Here is a 17,245-nt window from a genome sequence, read left to right as displayed (position 1 = left end):
ATGCAATATATGCGGATACAGCTGGAAATCGATTTAACCAAACCCCTCCCAATGGGCTTTTTTCAAAAATTTGGGAAAGAAAATAAATGGATACATTTCTGCTATGAAAGATTGGGAGACTTCTGTTACAATTGCGGATTAATTGGGCATTTAAAGAAATCATGCCAAGCAAGTGCAAATACCTCAGCACTACGCGAGGGCAGTGAGTATGGGGCCTGGTTGTGAGCGGGAGAAGGTCCTTTCTCGATAATACGCTTCGGCAATTCTTTAAGGAAGGAGGACATTTCGAGGAGAGGATTCTTCGATTTGTCCACTAATGAAGAGCTGGGCATCGATGGCAAGAACCTAGAGACCGATCAATCACAAGGGAAAGCTCCAATACCTGATCGACATGAAGCATCCCCAATAGAGGGTGCGATCGAAGAAAATTCAGAGGTCCCCCCCTCAATCCCCTAAAGAGACCAATTAGTCCAAAGGGAAAGAACACATACCTGATCAGCACGAAATAGAATCACTAGAGAGGGAACATGAAGACAGGTCGAAGCAAACCAATCATCCCCTGAACATTGAATCCAGGGCTTACGGGTACAGCCTGAACATTAGAGGTATGGGACAACCTGCAAAAAGAAACCCTAGAAGTAGGGGAACATTGAAAGGTCTATCAGTTGTGTTAGAAAAGAGAAGCAGACCTACTGAGATCCAAAACCCTATAGAACACGCTTTTACCTTTTCCAAAATTGACAAAAAGTTTACTGAAGGCGATTGGGTGACAAAGGAAGATTTTGGGGTGACTTCTGACAACTTACAAATTAAACTCGGATTTTTGTCGAGCGAGGAGCGTATTCAGTCTAAGCAAATCAGTTGCCAGTTTCAGTTTGGGGCAAGTCACACGAAGGATTCAAAAGAACGATGATTGGTGGGCCTTAAACGCAAGGCCTGACAAAGTGGACCGAACTCCTCCTTTATTTGGCCCAAGCAATCGATAGAGGATCCTGAGCTAAAGGAGGTCTTAATTCTGAGGCCTTTAAGAAACTTTACTCCAAGCAAGGAAATTACGTTTCCAAGCCCGCCTGACTCCATTCAAAGCCTAACACAGATCAGGAATTGATTAATGAGAATCAAAGAGGAAATAAGAGGATGCGGGCTTCAGAGAGTGATTTAAAGATGTAGGGACATGGGCCTGAATAGATAGCCAATTTGGCAAGGAAGGAGATTCAAAAACTCCTCTCAATTACAGGAGAGATTGTCAAGACAAACAGAGAGCTAGGCGGGGCTGCAGATGCAGAGGATTACGGAACAAAAGATGCTAGAATGGCATCGATTTGTGCTACTATGGCCGAGGAGGCGGGCCTTTTCAAGTCCCCCCTCCCTTTCTTTTCCATGAGTATCTTGATGTGAAACTGCCAAGGAATGGGGAGGTCCTCGGCAGTGAGAGGCCTTAAGGGCCTAGTGCGAAAGTACTTCCCTCCCGGCCTTTTTCTTTGCAAAACAAAGGCTCAACAGGGAAGGATAGAGAAAATTCAAATAAAGCTAATGTTTGACAACTTATTTGTGGTGAAACCAGAGAACAGGAAAGGAGGTTTAGCCTTGATATGGAACAATAGTTGGAGGTGGACGATCCTTTCAGCCACAAAATGCATTATTGGAGTTCTGGCTGAATCAACCTCGGGAGCAAGATGGATGGTGTGGCTTTGTTACTGCCTTGCTGAAAGAGCTATGAGACAAGCTTTCTGAGAGGAACTATCCTTAAAAGTCAAGTCTGGATTGGACTCATGGGTGTGTTTCAGGGATTTTAATGACGTAGTAGACCAAAAGGAAAAGATGGGTGGCTGACCGGTAACATACGAGAACATTTAGACAGGGTGATAGCCAGCACGGAGTGGAGATTATTGTTTGATAAAGCAAGAGTTTCCCATCTGTCTAGTGCATGCTCGGATCACATTCCCATTCTCCTAAGCCTGAACCTAGATCACCAGTATCAGCCCAGGCCTTTTCGGTTCCTAGAAATTTGGTCAAGGGACAATACGTGCAAGGAGGTCATGGAGATGGCTTGAAAGCGTGCTGATTGCAGTTTCAGGGTAGCTTCTGTGAGATTCAAAATTCATAGTACGACCCTTGCTTTAAAAAGGTGGAATAAGGATGTGTTTGGTTTCTGCCAAATAAAAATCAATGAACTATAGGAGAAAATTCTGTGGCTTCAAAGCCTAGAACCATCGGTGGATAATTTGTCTGAAGAGCAGATTATTCAATAGGAACTGGGCGAATGGAGGAAGAGACAGGAAATCCTTTGGAGACAAAAATCTACGGAGCTTTGGCTAAAGGAAGGAGACAAAAATACGAAATTCTTTCATGCATTGACGATGAACAACAGGAGGAGAATTTTTATTTCAGCTCTCAAGGACAGTAATGGAGTGTGGAAAATGATCAGAAAAGAAGTTGGGGAACTCTTAACAGACGAATTTACAAACCTTTTTAAAGCAGAGGAAATCAGGAGAAGTGAAGGCCTAGGGGATTATATCCCCTACTGCATTTTTAGGGAGGAAAACGAGCTTCTTGACGCTATACCTAAAGACGTCAAAATCTGGAATGTGGTCAATTTAATGAATCCTTCTAAGGCTCCAGGCCTGGATGGTATGACGACCCTTTTCTTTAAGAAGTACTGGAACATTGTTGGCAGGGATGTGGTAAGGATGGTCCAAAATGTTTTCAGGTCTGGTCTTCTCCTTAGGGATATCAATCGTTCTTTCCTAATGCTCATCCCTAAAACCAGTGGGGTTTCGGAATTTAAACACATTCATCCTATTAGCCTATGCAACACAGTTTATAAGATAATATCGAGGCTTATAGCAGACAAACTAAAACTGGTGCTAAGGAATATCATCTCCCCAAACCAATCTGCTTTTGTCCCAGGGAGGTGGATTGGAGAGAATGTGATCTTGGCTAATGAAATGGTCCATTTTATGGATCGGAAGAAAGGTTTATGGGGAATCGTAGGCATCAAAATAGATATTCAGAAGGCATATGATAGGGTAGATTAGACGGTTATCTATAGGATTTTAATCCTCTTCGGGTTTTCAGAACATTTTGTAAATTTGATCCTCAACTGCTTATCCTCTGTGTCCATGGAATTACTCCTCAATGACAGTATATTTGGAAAAATACCTATGGAAAGGGGTCTTCGGCAGGGCGACCCTATGTGTCCATTCCTTTTCATTATTATGGCCAAGCTTCTCTCAAGGATGTTATATATGTGGGAGGTGGAAAAAAAGTTTACTGGCGTTAGGATTGGTAGGCTAGCTCCATCAATTTCTCACCTTATGTTTGCAGATGATATTATTATCTTCGTAGAGCCAACACCGAGGAAATTCGAAACATCCAACGGTGTCTTCAACTTTATTGCAAGTGGACAGGGCAAGCTTTCAATCGAGAAAAATCTGGATGCTTCTTCTCTCGCAATGTTGATCGGAGAATTAAAAGAGAAATCAAACGATGTCTTCATATGAAAGAGCTAGATAACAAGGCAAAGCACTTAGGACTACCCCTCTTCACTGAAAAGAATAAATCCAAAACCTTTGAGGAGCTGAGTAAGAGAGTCGAAGCCAAATTCCAAGGATGAAGTGTGAAACTACTTTCCCAGGCGGGTAGATTAACTCTCATAAAACATGTTGCAAACTCAATTCCTGTTTATACTATGTCCTCTTTCCTTCTCCATAAAAGGTGGTGCGAGAGAATCGAAAAGTGTTTTAGAGCCTTTCTATGGTGTAACGAAACTCATCGGACGAGAAGATTGGTGCCTATAGCATGGAAGAAAATTTGTTAGCCTAAAGTCCAAGGGGGCTTGGAGTTAAAAATCTGTGGAGTTTTAACAAGGCCCTTATAGCAAAGCTAGGATAGAATTTGATCTCTGCAAAAAACAAGCTCTGGGTTCAAGCCCTTAAAGCTAAGTATTTCCCTCACTCTTCATTTCTGAAGTGTAGGAAGAAAAGAGGATGCTCCTAGTTATGGACAGGACTATTAAAGACAAGGTCATTGTTAGCCAAAGGGGTTTGCTTCAGAGTAGGCAAATGAGACAAGGTCAATTATTGGGAAGATCTGTGGATCCTAAACAGGCCAAATTTTCTTCCGAAGCCAAGAAATAATGACACAACAACCTTGGGTATGGTCAACTCACTCAAGAGAAGCAATGGTGCTTGGGATGATAGCAAGCTGGAAGACATTTTTGATCAAGAATCGATGAAGAACATCAAGGATATGTTCTAGGTGAATGATGAATAGGAGGATAAGATAATTTGGACAAAAACCAAGCAGGAAGTTTTAGCGTAAAGTCAGTTTATAAGGTGGAAGAAGGCGAAGATCATTCTACGAATGGTTGGTGGACCCATCTATGGCGAAGTTCAATCCTTGAGAGAATGAAATTGTTCCTTTGGAAGTTTGCAAATTCTGGCCTCCCCACCATGTCCAACCGGATAGCAAGAGCTATCTTGATTGATTTGCAGGAGTGTGTGCATGGCTATTAAAGTGAAGAAAATGAGTTGCACTTATTTTTCCACTGCGAAGTGGCTAAAAGGTTGTGGCATGCTAGTCCATGGGGAATCAGATGGGAGTCTTTGAGGGGTGAGGAGCTTGGTTTCTACCTAAATTGTTTGAGCAATCCAGTGGGATTGTTACCTGTTCATCCGTAGGACAGGGAAGACTTTTTCATTTACAGTGCCTCAATCCCGGAACACATTTGGTGGCTGAGAAACAAAGTTTGCTTCGAAGGATATGTGGTCCAAGCTAAGTCCTCGATGAATTCTATTAAGAAAAGAGTCGAAGAAATAATGGAATCTTGGAAAAGAGAAGAAAGCTCAAGTAACACAGATATGAATTCCAACGGAGGGATGTGTAGAGGTGGAGAAAACCGAAGGGCATGGTTAAAATTAACTCTGATGCTGCCGTCAAAGAATCAGGCAGCACTTTGGCCATGGTTGCTCGCGATGATAGTGGAACAATTTTGCATATTCACACGTTTAAATCAAAAGTGTCTATCCCAGAAGTAGCGGAAATTGAAGCTCTGTGGAAATGCAATGAAAGTGGCTCACAATCAGGGATGGACAAAGGTTATATTTGAATCGGATGCTCTTTCTGTTGTGAAGGCCTTAAACATGAAAGACCCGAGTTTGCTTCACTGGGCAGCAGATTCTTTCTTTAAGAATATTCTCTCATATAGTGCTAATTTTGTTTTTGTTAGTTATCTTTGGGTCGCTCGATCTGCTAATAGTCTAGCCCATCTAGTGTGTCAATGGGGAGCAACTCATTTTGTCCTAGGTCCAATTCTCATCACTTGGTTGTCTCCTCCCATTTTGAATTGTATTACTCAAGGGTGTGCTCCTCTGGAAGCCTCCTGAGATTTGGCTTTTTTGTAGCCTGTCTTTTTGGTTTAATGAAACCCCTGTTTTAGAAAGAAAAAAAGAAAAAAAAGAAAAAAGAGAGACCAACAAACTAGATAAAAAAGGAAAGGTCATGGACGGGGAAGAGAAAAGATTCAAAAGAAAGGAGAGGAGGAATTATGTGTAATAAATTTAATCTCTTATAAATCGACCAAAAAAAAAAAAGAAGAAGTCTTAAAATGGGTCCATAGGATACAGCTTGTTATAGATTAAAATCACATGTGATACGCATGTTAGCTTTATGCATGATATCATTGTCAGATATATAGCACAGAAATTATTATCGAAAAAGATATTACCAAAAAAATTATTATTAAAAAAAGAAAAAAATCTTGATTATAGAAATTTAAAAAAGAAAAAAGAAAAAAATAGATCTATAGTACAGAAACATGAAGCAGACAAATAGGACAAAGGATTCAATCACTAATCACTAAATTGGAAATAACAGGGGACAGTCTTAGTAATATTTTTTTTTTTTGAATAATAATTCATTGTTAAAAGCATAAAGAGCCTTCCAAGAATAAAAATATTACAAAAGAATCCACTTCGAAGCATATCAAATAGCTATTAAGTATCTGTTTGACAAAACTTTTTTTTATATTAAAAGTTTTATTTGAAGGCCAAAATATTTTTTGTTAAAAAATAAAAGTGTATGGTAAAAGTCAACAATCACTTACTGATAAAAAAAAAAAAATAGCTTTTTTAAGCTGTTTTAGAGAAGTCCAAATTTTATACTTTTTTAGAAAATCTTTTTTTTTTTTAAATTTATATAGAAACTCAATGAGCATTTAATACAACATTTTTAGCTTATATAGAAACTTATTGAGCAATTAATACAATTTTTTTTTTTTAATAGCCAAACATTTATTAACTTTTTAGTAAAAGTTCTTTTTTAAAAAGATCTATTATACAAAGTTCTACAGATTAAAGCTCAATTTTATCAGTTATACCAAGCAGATTCTAAATCTAAAATATCTCCAGGAAGGAATCTAAAGTAAAGTTATTTAAATCAAACATCCAATCTGCATGAAGAGCTTTCTTGGCTAACAAGTCTACCACACTATTAGAGTTTGGAGAGTTCCATGATAATTTCCAATTGTTCTTTGCAAAAACTGCGTAGAGTAAGATTAGATCATACCTTGTCTCCCATGCTGAAGGATCCTCTGGGTGGTTGATGCCCATCAACCACCAAAAAGGAATTCAATGACCAACATAGGTTGTCCTACCTCCTCTCTTTTGGCACTTCTACTGCCCTAACTAATGCCTTTAGCTTAGCGTCATATGGAAAACCGCAACAAACAAGATTGGAGGGTAGATAGATGACCTCCCCTTTCTAGTAGTCTCGAACAACAAAAGCGATCCCAGCCTATCCATTGTGGAAAACTGCTTCTGTATTGATCTTCCACCATCCTTCTGCTGGTGGAACCCATCTTTCCTTGTTCTTTTCAATTTGACCTTGATTCACTTCGTTTGAAGTCAGAAAATCATCTACTAAACGATTAAAACAATACACCATGTCCTGTTTTCGATCAATCCTGGAAAAAATTCTTTCATTTCTGCAGTTCCATGCAAAATACATTAGAGTGGAGAGAAATATTGTGATTGTTCTTTTAACCATATTTTGAAAGCATGCTTCTATCTTGGGGTTGACTCAGAACTCCACAAGATCACAAATACTAGTAATCTCCCAAGAATCAAGTTTACATCCCCATTTACTTGCGAAAGCTAAACTCCTAATGCTATGGCACTCTTTGAAAATGTGGAAAGCCGTTTCCACCTCAGCTTCACACAACACGCAGCTTCGTTCCCCTTTGTGGATTCTGTTTGCCATCACCTCCCTTGTGGAAATAACATTGGACATCACTCTACAAAGGAAAAGCTTAACACGTTCATGAATCTTAAGTTTCCATAGCTTCCTTCATGTTTCAATTCTCTCATTAATTTGGTCGTTTTCGAACATGAGCTCATAGCAACTTCTGATTGTAAACCTTCCTTCCTTATTCTCCTGCCATATAAGTTTATCTCTACAATCAATTCCTGACCACGACAACTGTAAAATGGCTTCAGCTGATTTAGCATTACAAATTTACGGTATCTCACTCTCCTTCCAATAACAGCTCCTTTCATCCCATAGTTCGTAAACTCTCCTCAAAATATAAGTATATTACTTATAATTAATTGAATATACAATTATTAATCAATTTTGTAAAATCATATTATCGTCTTCTCTTTTTTTTTTTTTTTTTTCTATTTTGACCTACGACTGGGGATTCCAATTTCTTTTGCTTGAAGAAGTAGCAATTTTTCTAGTAGATTGTTTTTCAAAAGAGTTTTGCTATTTGTTATTATTGATAACGATTACTAGTTTTTAATTAGAATATTTAATTTTATTATTTTTTTATACTAAAATTTTAAAATTGAACCGTTTAGTAATAAGCATTTAAGTTACAATGTAGTATATAGATTTTATTGACGAGTTCATCAATAATAAATACCATTTTTTCTTTCAAAAGAAATAATTCTTCAGACGAGAAACAAGTACTAAATATATGTAATAATTTAATAATCAATCTCTTAGTGGGTTCACACCATCAAAATCACCTAATATTTATTTGTTATTGTATTGGAAAGTGGAGCAATTGACATATAAGTTTTGCTAATACTTTTGGATTAATAAAACAAAACTTAAATATGGAAAAATAATATTTATCCTTTTTGATAGGAGAAGGCATATGAATAATAAAAATATAAATATTGGCATTTATCTTATATTGAAAAATGAGAAATTTGCGGGTAAAATGAATTCTACATATTGAAGCTTTTCAATACATATTATAAAAAATAATAATAATAAATAAATAAAAAATGAGAGAGCAAATGAGATTCGAAAATGGTTTTCTTCATCAATTCCAACATTTAATACAGCCTTATGCATCAAATAAGGTTTTTGAGGAGACGTTTCAAACTATAATATTTCTATTTCTTTAGTTTTAATTCTAGTCCTTTTATACAGAGCTAGTCTTTGTTTTTGTTTGTTTTCTATATTTACATACAATCGCCTGCTAAGACGCCCTGTGTTATAATTCATGTCATATGCTATATGATTTAAGTAATAAGAAAACATTTCACCGAATACCTCTCTAAAGATTACTCAATTTTAACTTCTATCTACATGTTTCTAAAATTTTAATGACACCCCCATACAGTGTATTATGTTACTTTCTCATTTGTGAATTTCTTGTAAAGATTATAATGCTTTCAATGCTCATCTAAAAAATTAACATATATATCAATGCTCATCTAAAAAATTAACATATATATATATATATTTTTTTTTTGTTTTGATAAAATAAAAGAATTTCAATTAGAAGAAAGGTTTGACAAATCAGAAAATAGATTAAGAATCAAACCATGCAGGGTCCTCTTCAAGCCAAGTGTAATATGAATCACAACCTAAAGCAATTTTTTTTTTTTTTTTGGGCAACATATTTTTAAGATCAGCCACCATAAAATGTTTAATACATACAAAATGGAATAAAAAATATATATATGAAAAGTCTTTACGTTTGTTTTTGTGATAACACACCGATAAAGGGAGCTATCATATTAAAAACATTATCCAAAGGGAACCCCACCACCTATTTTATTCCAAATTCTGGGCAGGTTCATTTCCAATTGGACGTGCATCTGATTCGACAGAATTTTGAGTAACGAAGAACTGAAATATTGGCTTCATAAAAAATTTAAAAAATAAAAAAAAAAAAAGAAAGAAAGAAAGAAAACATAAAAGACAACACCTATCATCTTTGGTGCGCACATTCTTTCCACTTCATATGGTCAACTGGATGACTTATGAGCATTGTCTTAAAAACCTTGTCCGGAAGATATACACCTCACAAATATAGTGAAATTTAAGATTTTTATTTTTTATTTAAAAAAAAACTACCTTATACATTATTATTTATAAATTAAAAGTGCACGTTTTTATTGTATATTTATTTATAATTTATTAATTCTATATTTTTATGTAAGTTTCAATTGATTTATTTTACAGTTTAAAAAGATTATTTATATATATATTTTTTAATTTCATATCAATTTAAACATATATTTATTTTTTAATATTAAAATTTAATTCCCATAAAGTTTATCCTTCAACACCCTAAAGCTTATGCCTCGTCTAATAACAATGAAAACATCTCATCTTACACATTAATCAGGGTTGCTAGTTCGATTGATTCTTAGTAAGCTCTATGAGTATCTCGTGTATTGTTTTGGTATATGGTAGCAAATGGTGGAGAGGATTAAAAAATTATTAAAAAAAAAAAGACTAATAATTTTTTTAAAAAAATTATAAATTATCCAAATCTCTTACATATTTTATGATTCAAATTTATATTTTCATAAACATAAATAAAAAAATTCAATTATTAAAATTATCTATTTTTTTAAATTAATAATTTATTGACTAATAATTTATTGACCTAAATAATTTCTTGATGATACTTATTGAATAGAAAATCTTAAAGGTTCGGTGTATCATTGAATAGAGACCAAAAATAATGGAGGGGAATCCATGAGGCATCAGAGCAGACCAGAATAAGACGAATAATCAAAGTTGGGTAAGCACGAATTAATAATTGAAAAAGCTTGCAGATCACATGGCATGTGGTGGTCCTCGTTTCCCGTACTATACTGAATGGTTTTCATTCCAAGCTTATACGTAATAATTGAAATATATATATATATATATAATATCTTTGTCCAGATTCAATTTTTATCCTTCCCTTTTTTGTTGCAGCCTTATCTTCCTCCTTTAATTTCCAACTGCACACGTGGCAACATCTTGTTCATTTATTTCTTCGTCGATGGTTGCTTATCCTCTCACCCTTCCAGGCCTAACCTTTTTCATCGATTTTCTTCTCGATTCCTCGCATACAACACCGACCCACCCTATCTACATTATTATCTAGGGTTGGGTGCCATCTCTCAGCTCGTGTGTTATTATTATTATTATTATTTTTTAATATTTCAAACCTACATATATTTATTGTTATTATTATTTTTAATATTTCAAACCTACAACCTAAAATATATGTAAGTATAAAAAATTATATCAATTAAACTATTTGAAGAATAGTGTTAAAATTAATAATCTAACATATTATCAAGTTCAAGACGCGTGAGAGCTCAGTGGCTAGCACTACATGGCCCTGCCAATAGACGCTGGGTTCGAGTCTTGGGAAGTTAGGGGCTGCCTGGCGGCATAGCAAATAAAAAAAAAAACATGTTATCAAATTCAGACATCCATATTATCCCAAATAAATAAATTAATAAGACAAAAGTTCGACGACTTCTTCTGTAGTAATATAAATATAATAATAACTTACTTTCAACCGTTTAATCATTTGTTAAAGAAAAATGATTATAGTGTATTTGCAGTCACATCAAACAAAAAAAGAAGAAGAAAAATTCTGTTTTTTTTTTTTTTTTTGGTTTCTAAATGGCTGTTTATGAATATACTGACTAAGTTGTTATTATTATTATTATTATTATTATTTATTTATTATTTATTTTTTTTGGGTCTTGTGGATGTAGCTAGCAAGCACAATCGATGGTCGGATTTAACCAAGTATATAATCCAAAATTTGTGTGTATCTTTTTGACCTTTTATTTTTTTTATTTTTTATTTTTTTTTGAAAAAGAATGGTACCAGATTGTTGTTTAATATTATTTATGAGAGAACACACCTAAAGCCCCTATTTTAAAGCATTCACAAGTGTAACATTCTAAGGCGCCTATAGCCATTGTCTTCAAACAAACAAAGTTAGAAGCTTGTGTTTTCTGTGTCTTTCTTCCCCAATTCTTAATTTATTATTATTATTTTTTTTTTCTTTTTCCAAAACTTGGAATTTCGGGGTATGGGGACATATGGTGGAGGCAAATATGAAAATGGAGGAGCATTAATTTTGGACAAATATTCAAGCACAGATGGTAGTGATGCAGTTACTGCTAAACCACTCACTAAAGAAGATCTCATAAATTACTTTGTCTCTGGATTCAAGCCCAAGGATCAATGGAGGTATTATTTTTTTTATTTTATTTTTTTATTTTCTGAGAACTTCCTACTTTATGTTACATATGCAATATTTGGGCATTTCTGATATCGTCTATGTATAAAGGAGAGTTGCTATAAATGGAAATTTTAGAGGGTCGTCCTTTTTTTCTCTTTCCTTTTTTGTTTTTTGGTTAAATTGGGGATTCTAAAGTAGGTTTGATGAACTGAACAGAATAGGGACAGAGCATGAGAAGTTTGCATTTGAAGTGGAAACTTTACGTCCTATCAACTATGAACAAATTAAAAAGCTGCTATATGGCGTTGCTGAGAAATTTGGCTGGGATCCAATTATGGATGGTGACAATATTTTGGGACTCAGAAAGGTAATCAATTCTAGACGAGCAAAAATTAAATAGAAGTACAGCTTCTTCTCTTTTCTTCTTCTTCTTCCTCTTTTTTTTTTTTTTTTTTTTTTTTTTTTTTTTTTTTTGGTGAAGCTGGAAATTAGTTGGAATTATTTTGTTTTAACTGCATATCAGGGTGAACAAAGCATAACGCTAGAGCCTGGTGGTCAACTTGAGTTTGGAGATGGACCTGTTGAAACTCTGCATCAAGCCTGGGCTGAGATTGATAAACACATCTATCAGGTCAGCAATTGATATTATTATTTCGTAGATTAATGTTTTCTTTTTTCTTTTAATGAGGAATTATTTTGTACTGAACACCAGTAGTAGCATTATAATTATATGACTATATATATATATATATATATATATATAGGTTAAGGAGGTGGCAAAAGACATGGGAATTGGATTTTTAGGGATGGGTTACAATCCCAAATGGAAGAACGAAGAGACACCAAAAGTTCCCAAGGTACTAATTAATATCCATGTTCTTTATTTGTTTTTTAACTTAATAACTTTTATAGAACTAGCTGACTAGTACATATTAAATAGTATGCTTAATTTAAGAATTGACTTTAATATCTCTGTTTATATCAATTTTGAGTATATACTTTAGCCTATTATATAAATTGTAAATGTGTTCTAATCAATTGAACTCCATCGCGTATCAGGGGTTTGGTCAATCTTCTTAGAATACAAGAACAAGCTAGCTAGCTAGCTATAGCACTCTGCTTTACCGTTACACTTTATAACTGCAACCTATAAAATAAAATTTGGAAATCTATTTTTTTTTTTTTTGTGATAAATTAACCTTAGAAATCTTGGTTATGAGGCTGTACTCTGATGGAATAATTTTGGGTCAGGAACGATACGAGGTTTGGAGGGAGTACTTACCTAAAGTTGGAAGGCTTGGACTTGATATGTTATACCGTATGTGCAGCATTCAGGTGAGCTTGCATTTTACACTCCTTGAGGTTGATACTTGATCTCATAATTTTTCAAGTAACAATTAAACAAAGGCCAAGTATTTTCCATAAACTTAAATGGGGTTGCTATATAGGTTAATTTGGACTTCAGTTCTGAAGCTGACATGATCAAGAAACTCCGTGCTAGTCTCGCTTTGCAACCTGTGAGAAGCTCTGGTCCTTCTGTTAATTTGTCCATATATATATATATATATATATATATAAATTTTAGTACAGGATCTATATTCATGTGCTTTTACGGGCTTACTAATTACTATACTTTTATGCGCTTTTAAAATTTAAATGCATGAATATGAATCCTGGTCAAGAGAATTTCTATATATATATATATGTGCTCTTGAATTTTTTTTATTTTTTATTTTTTATTTTTTTTTATCTTCTTGAATTCCATGAATGCAAGCTAACCCATGAATGAGTTTCTAATTTACCAAACAGATAGCAACTGCTTTATTTGCAAATTCACCATTTACTGAGGGCAAGCCAAATGGTTATCTCAGCAAAAGAAGGTCGCCCTTTGGTTTTGCTCTTGCTCAACAATATATATTTGCTTTTCCATTTGATTAGCTTCTACAATAATACTAATAAAACAACAATCAAAATTAATAATCTTTGCTTGAAAAACAGCCAGGTTTGGATGGAATTTGATGATTCTCGAACGGGTATGCTCCATTTTGTTTTTGATGACTCATTTGGGTGAGTTCAATATACATCTTAATTAATTATCAAGGAAACTAGTAAACAAACCTAAACAAATAAAGACAAAGATAATAATAAGAAGCTTAAAATTTCTTTTAGCATTCCAGAAGACGGAACAATAATTTATAGCATTACTCATATATGAATTATACATTTTACCATGTTGAAGTTGAACTAATGCTCTATGCTTTTCATAACTTTTTTTCTGATATTGCAGAATTGAGAAGTTTGTGGATTATGCACTTGATGTTCCAATGGTCTTTGTTCGTAGGAAAAATAAGCATATTCCATGCGATGGAAAAACTTTCCGGGTTTGTATATATATATATATATATATAAAATTAAACATTTTCTTCTCTGTAGATTTTCTTGCAAAAACTGATCTCAATTATACCAAAATAACTGGACCACCCTGTATTCTTCTCCGCAGGATTTCATGGCAGGAAAACTTGCTTGTTTGCCAGGTGAATTGCCAACCATGAATGATTGGAATTACCATTTGGGAACAATATTTACTGAGGTACACATCACAAGCATTAATTTCTATGATTTATTAAATATATATATATATATATATATACATATATATATATTTTTTTCATGTTATTTCCTTTTCATTGTTCTTTGTCCTTTTTTCTGTTTCAAGAAAAAAACAGTACTAGTACTATTCTATAAATTTGATGGTTTAATATTCGGTGCAATAATAATATACAGGTTAGATTAAGACGATACCTGGAGATGAGAGGTGCTGATACAGGGCCAATAAGCACATTAATAGCTTTGCCAGCTTTTTGGGTAAATGCCCTATCTTGATCAACATTATTTGGTACTAGTTAGCCATAGATCCCAATTAATTATCAACTCTGTTTCTCTAAAATCTTTCTTTACCCTATTTTCCAGTTTGAAATTTTCAATCTTTTTTGATAAAATTTTTTTTTAATCTTGATTTCATTTAAATTTTGTAAGGTGGGTTTATTATATGATGAGACTTCATTGCAAAATGTTATGAACATGATAGCTGATTGGACCCAGGAAGAAAGACAGATGTTGAGGAATGAGGTAATATAATATTACTTAGCGAGAAATATTTATTTATTATTATTATTATTAAATTTTTATTTTTATTTTTTTTGAAGAAAGAGATATTTTAGTTATATAGGTGATTTAGATTGAGAAATCAATTAGGTTAGCTTCGAAATAATTAATCTAATTTTCAAACAAAATATTACCTTCATTTTAGGCTCATAAGACTGGTTTAAAGACTCCATTTAGAGGTGGATCGCTAAGGGAGGTTGCTGAAGTTGTTGTCAAGTGGGCAAAGGTGAGGAAATGAGGCTGCCTAAATAGACTATGCCTGCACTTTTTTTTTTTTTTTTTGGGAGTAAATACATATATATATATATATATATATTTATATATATTTACTTGTTGCAGGAAGGCTTGGAAAGAAGAGGATTAAAGGAATCAGTGTACCTGGATGATATTGAAGAAATTGCAAAAACAGGTGTATATATATATAATTTACCAAAAAACTCTATATATACATATATATAAATATGTATAATTTCTCTTATTACCAATCCTTTATATAAGCTAAATAAAGTCTTTTGGTTTTATGCTTTGAATGGCTGGAATGTGTGCATGTATGTATGTAATGTTGTTGGTACTTGTGACAGGTGAGACAAGGGCCGAGAAGCTTTTGAAATTGTACCATGGAAAGTGGGGACAAAACGTTGATAAAGTATATGAATATGAGGAGCTAATCTACTGATGAGTGATGACAAAGTAAATTTTCTACGTTGGGGGGAAAAAAAATAAAATGGTAGGTACTTGGCAAAATAATACGGCAATATTTGCCTTTTATTAAAGAAAATGATGGTCTATGCGAAAGTGACTTGTTTGGAAGTTGAGGTGTTGTTGAGGGTGAATCATTGTGAACCAAAAATTTGCTAGAGTTGGTCCATATGGACAATGCCAAAAACAAGTTATTGAGTTTTATCTCCTTGGCTATGTATTACTGTTTACATTATTATTATTATTTTTTTGCTTGAATACTGTTTACATTAATTAATAAAGGAGTTATTTAGTTTGGATATAAAATTAAAGAAAAAGTTGCTGCTCATAATTTGGATACACATTTTAAGCTCACATAGAAAGAGGAATTAATCACTGGCAAAACTATTTTATTGGTTCAATGGACTTTGAAGAAGAACCCAGTAAAAAGTTAACCAACTCGCAAAAGCATATCACTCTTAATTGTATAATATATTGATGTACCAATTACCGTACAATCATTGAGACATTATTGAAGTATAGAGCATCTCAATTATTTAAGTCCACCTTATGTTTCAGTCATATTAATTATTTTTTAATTTCATTTTTATATTATATATATATATATATATGCATGTTGGTTTATTTGTATGTGCAGTGCACATTATGATATCATGAGACATATAATATACATAAACATGGATGGCAAAATAGGACAAAAAAAACCCTGCAAATTGGCATGCGGTGAGGGGAAAAAGTTAATAATTCTCTAAACGGATATGATTGGTGCAGGTGACCGTGAGTGTATGGTAGGTAGATGTTCAAGCAAAAAAAACAAAAACAAAAAAATGGTGGGTAGATGTTGGTGTGACTATTGATTTTTCAATTGTCAGTTGGATCACATGGAGCAAAATTTTTTTTTTTTTTTTTTTTTTGATGAATGAGCAAAACCAACTTCTTAATTGTATTGTAATAATTTCTATTAATTATATGTTTAATAATCACCATTATAAATATATATATATATATATATATATATATATATTTTGCATATAATTTTTTTTAATTCAAGAGAAAATAAAAATTCCAATTCAAAATTATTGTAAAAAAAAAATTATGACTTTGTTATTAAATTATCAATATTGTTGAAAGTTTTATTTTGTTTTTTTGTTTTTGATAAGGAACATATTGTAGAAAGTTATGCATACGGCAATTGGGTATACAATATTCAAATTTATATGGAATGGTATAACATTTAATTGAAGTAAATGAAATTAACACAAGCAATGATTGAGTTTTTTTTTTTTTCTTTTTATAGGAAAATTACAAAGACCCGCTAACTTTCATTTGATTTGTGAGTCAATTTCCCCACTTCAACATTTTTATTTATTCTTCTTAATAATGTCAACCTTCAACTTTGTTGCATTGACCGATTACCCATTCTCTCAGTCACAAGTACAATCTTCCAAGGGGGGTTTTCTCCAAAATTTTGAAAAATCTATTCACAAAAAAAAAAAAAAAAAATTTGAAACATCTAGGATAAAAAGAAATTGAAATAATACAATCTTCAAGAAAAAGCAAAAAGTGTCGATGAAATGTTTCACTTAAAATAATAATAAAGACAAGTTGGCTAAAGAAGTGGTCCAGTAATAAATTTGAAATGTTATCATGTGGATGATAAATTGCTCTGCATCATTCTCTGTTTTCAGCGTCACACCAGATTTTTTGGAAGCTCATATATAAATAAATATTTAAATTTAATGTTGAAGCACGTGGCTTAGTCTTCTCCTTATTTCTTCATCTACATTGCTATCCTCCTCCTCCATTTCCAACATAACTTGATAAGATACGATCTCACATCTTTATGTCCTTTTATGACCCACGTTTTTTTAATTATTA

The 17,245-nt window shown here is 33.3% G+C and overlaps 1 protein-coding gene across 1 annotated transcript; it reads left to right on the top strand.

Moving 5' to 3' along the window:
- The first annotated feature begins 11,158 nt into the window (after window positions 1–11,158).
- LOC107429880 (glutamate--cysteine ligase, chloroplastic) lies at window positions 11,159–15,377 on the top strand. The gene is made up of 15 exons (XM_048464027.2): window positions 11,159–11,511; window positions 11,720–11,870; window positions 12,027–12,134; window positions 12,268–12,360; window positions 12,755–12,838; window positions 12,952–13,020; window positions 13,313–13,383; window positions 13,502–13,570; window positions 13,791–13,884; window positions 14,004–14,093; window positions 14,288–14,368; window positions 14,540–14,632; window positions 14,814–14,894; window positions 15,008–15,077; window positions 15,250–15,377. Exons 1-15 carry the CDS (start codon window positions 11,351–11,353, stop codon window positions 15,342–15,344), a joined length of 1,410 nt encoding a protein of 469 aa, XP_048319984.2. The 5' UTR covers window positions 11,159–11,350; the 3' UTR covers window positions 15,345–15,377.
- Window positions 15,378–17,245: the final 1,868 nt, after the last annotated feature.

This window comes from Ziziphus jujuba, chromosome 6 (assembly GCF_031755915.1).
Source record: "Ziziphus jujuba cultivar Dongzao chromosome 6, ASM3175591v1".
NCBI classification, from domain to species: Eukaryota; Viridiplantae; Streptophyta; class Magnoliopsida; order Rosales; family Rhamnaceae; genus Ziziphus; species Ziziphus jujuba.
This window is presented reverse-complemented; position numbering and strand designations above follow the sequence as displayed.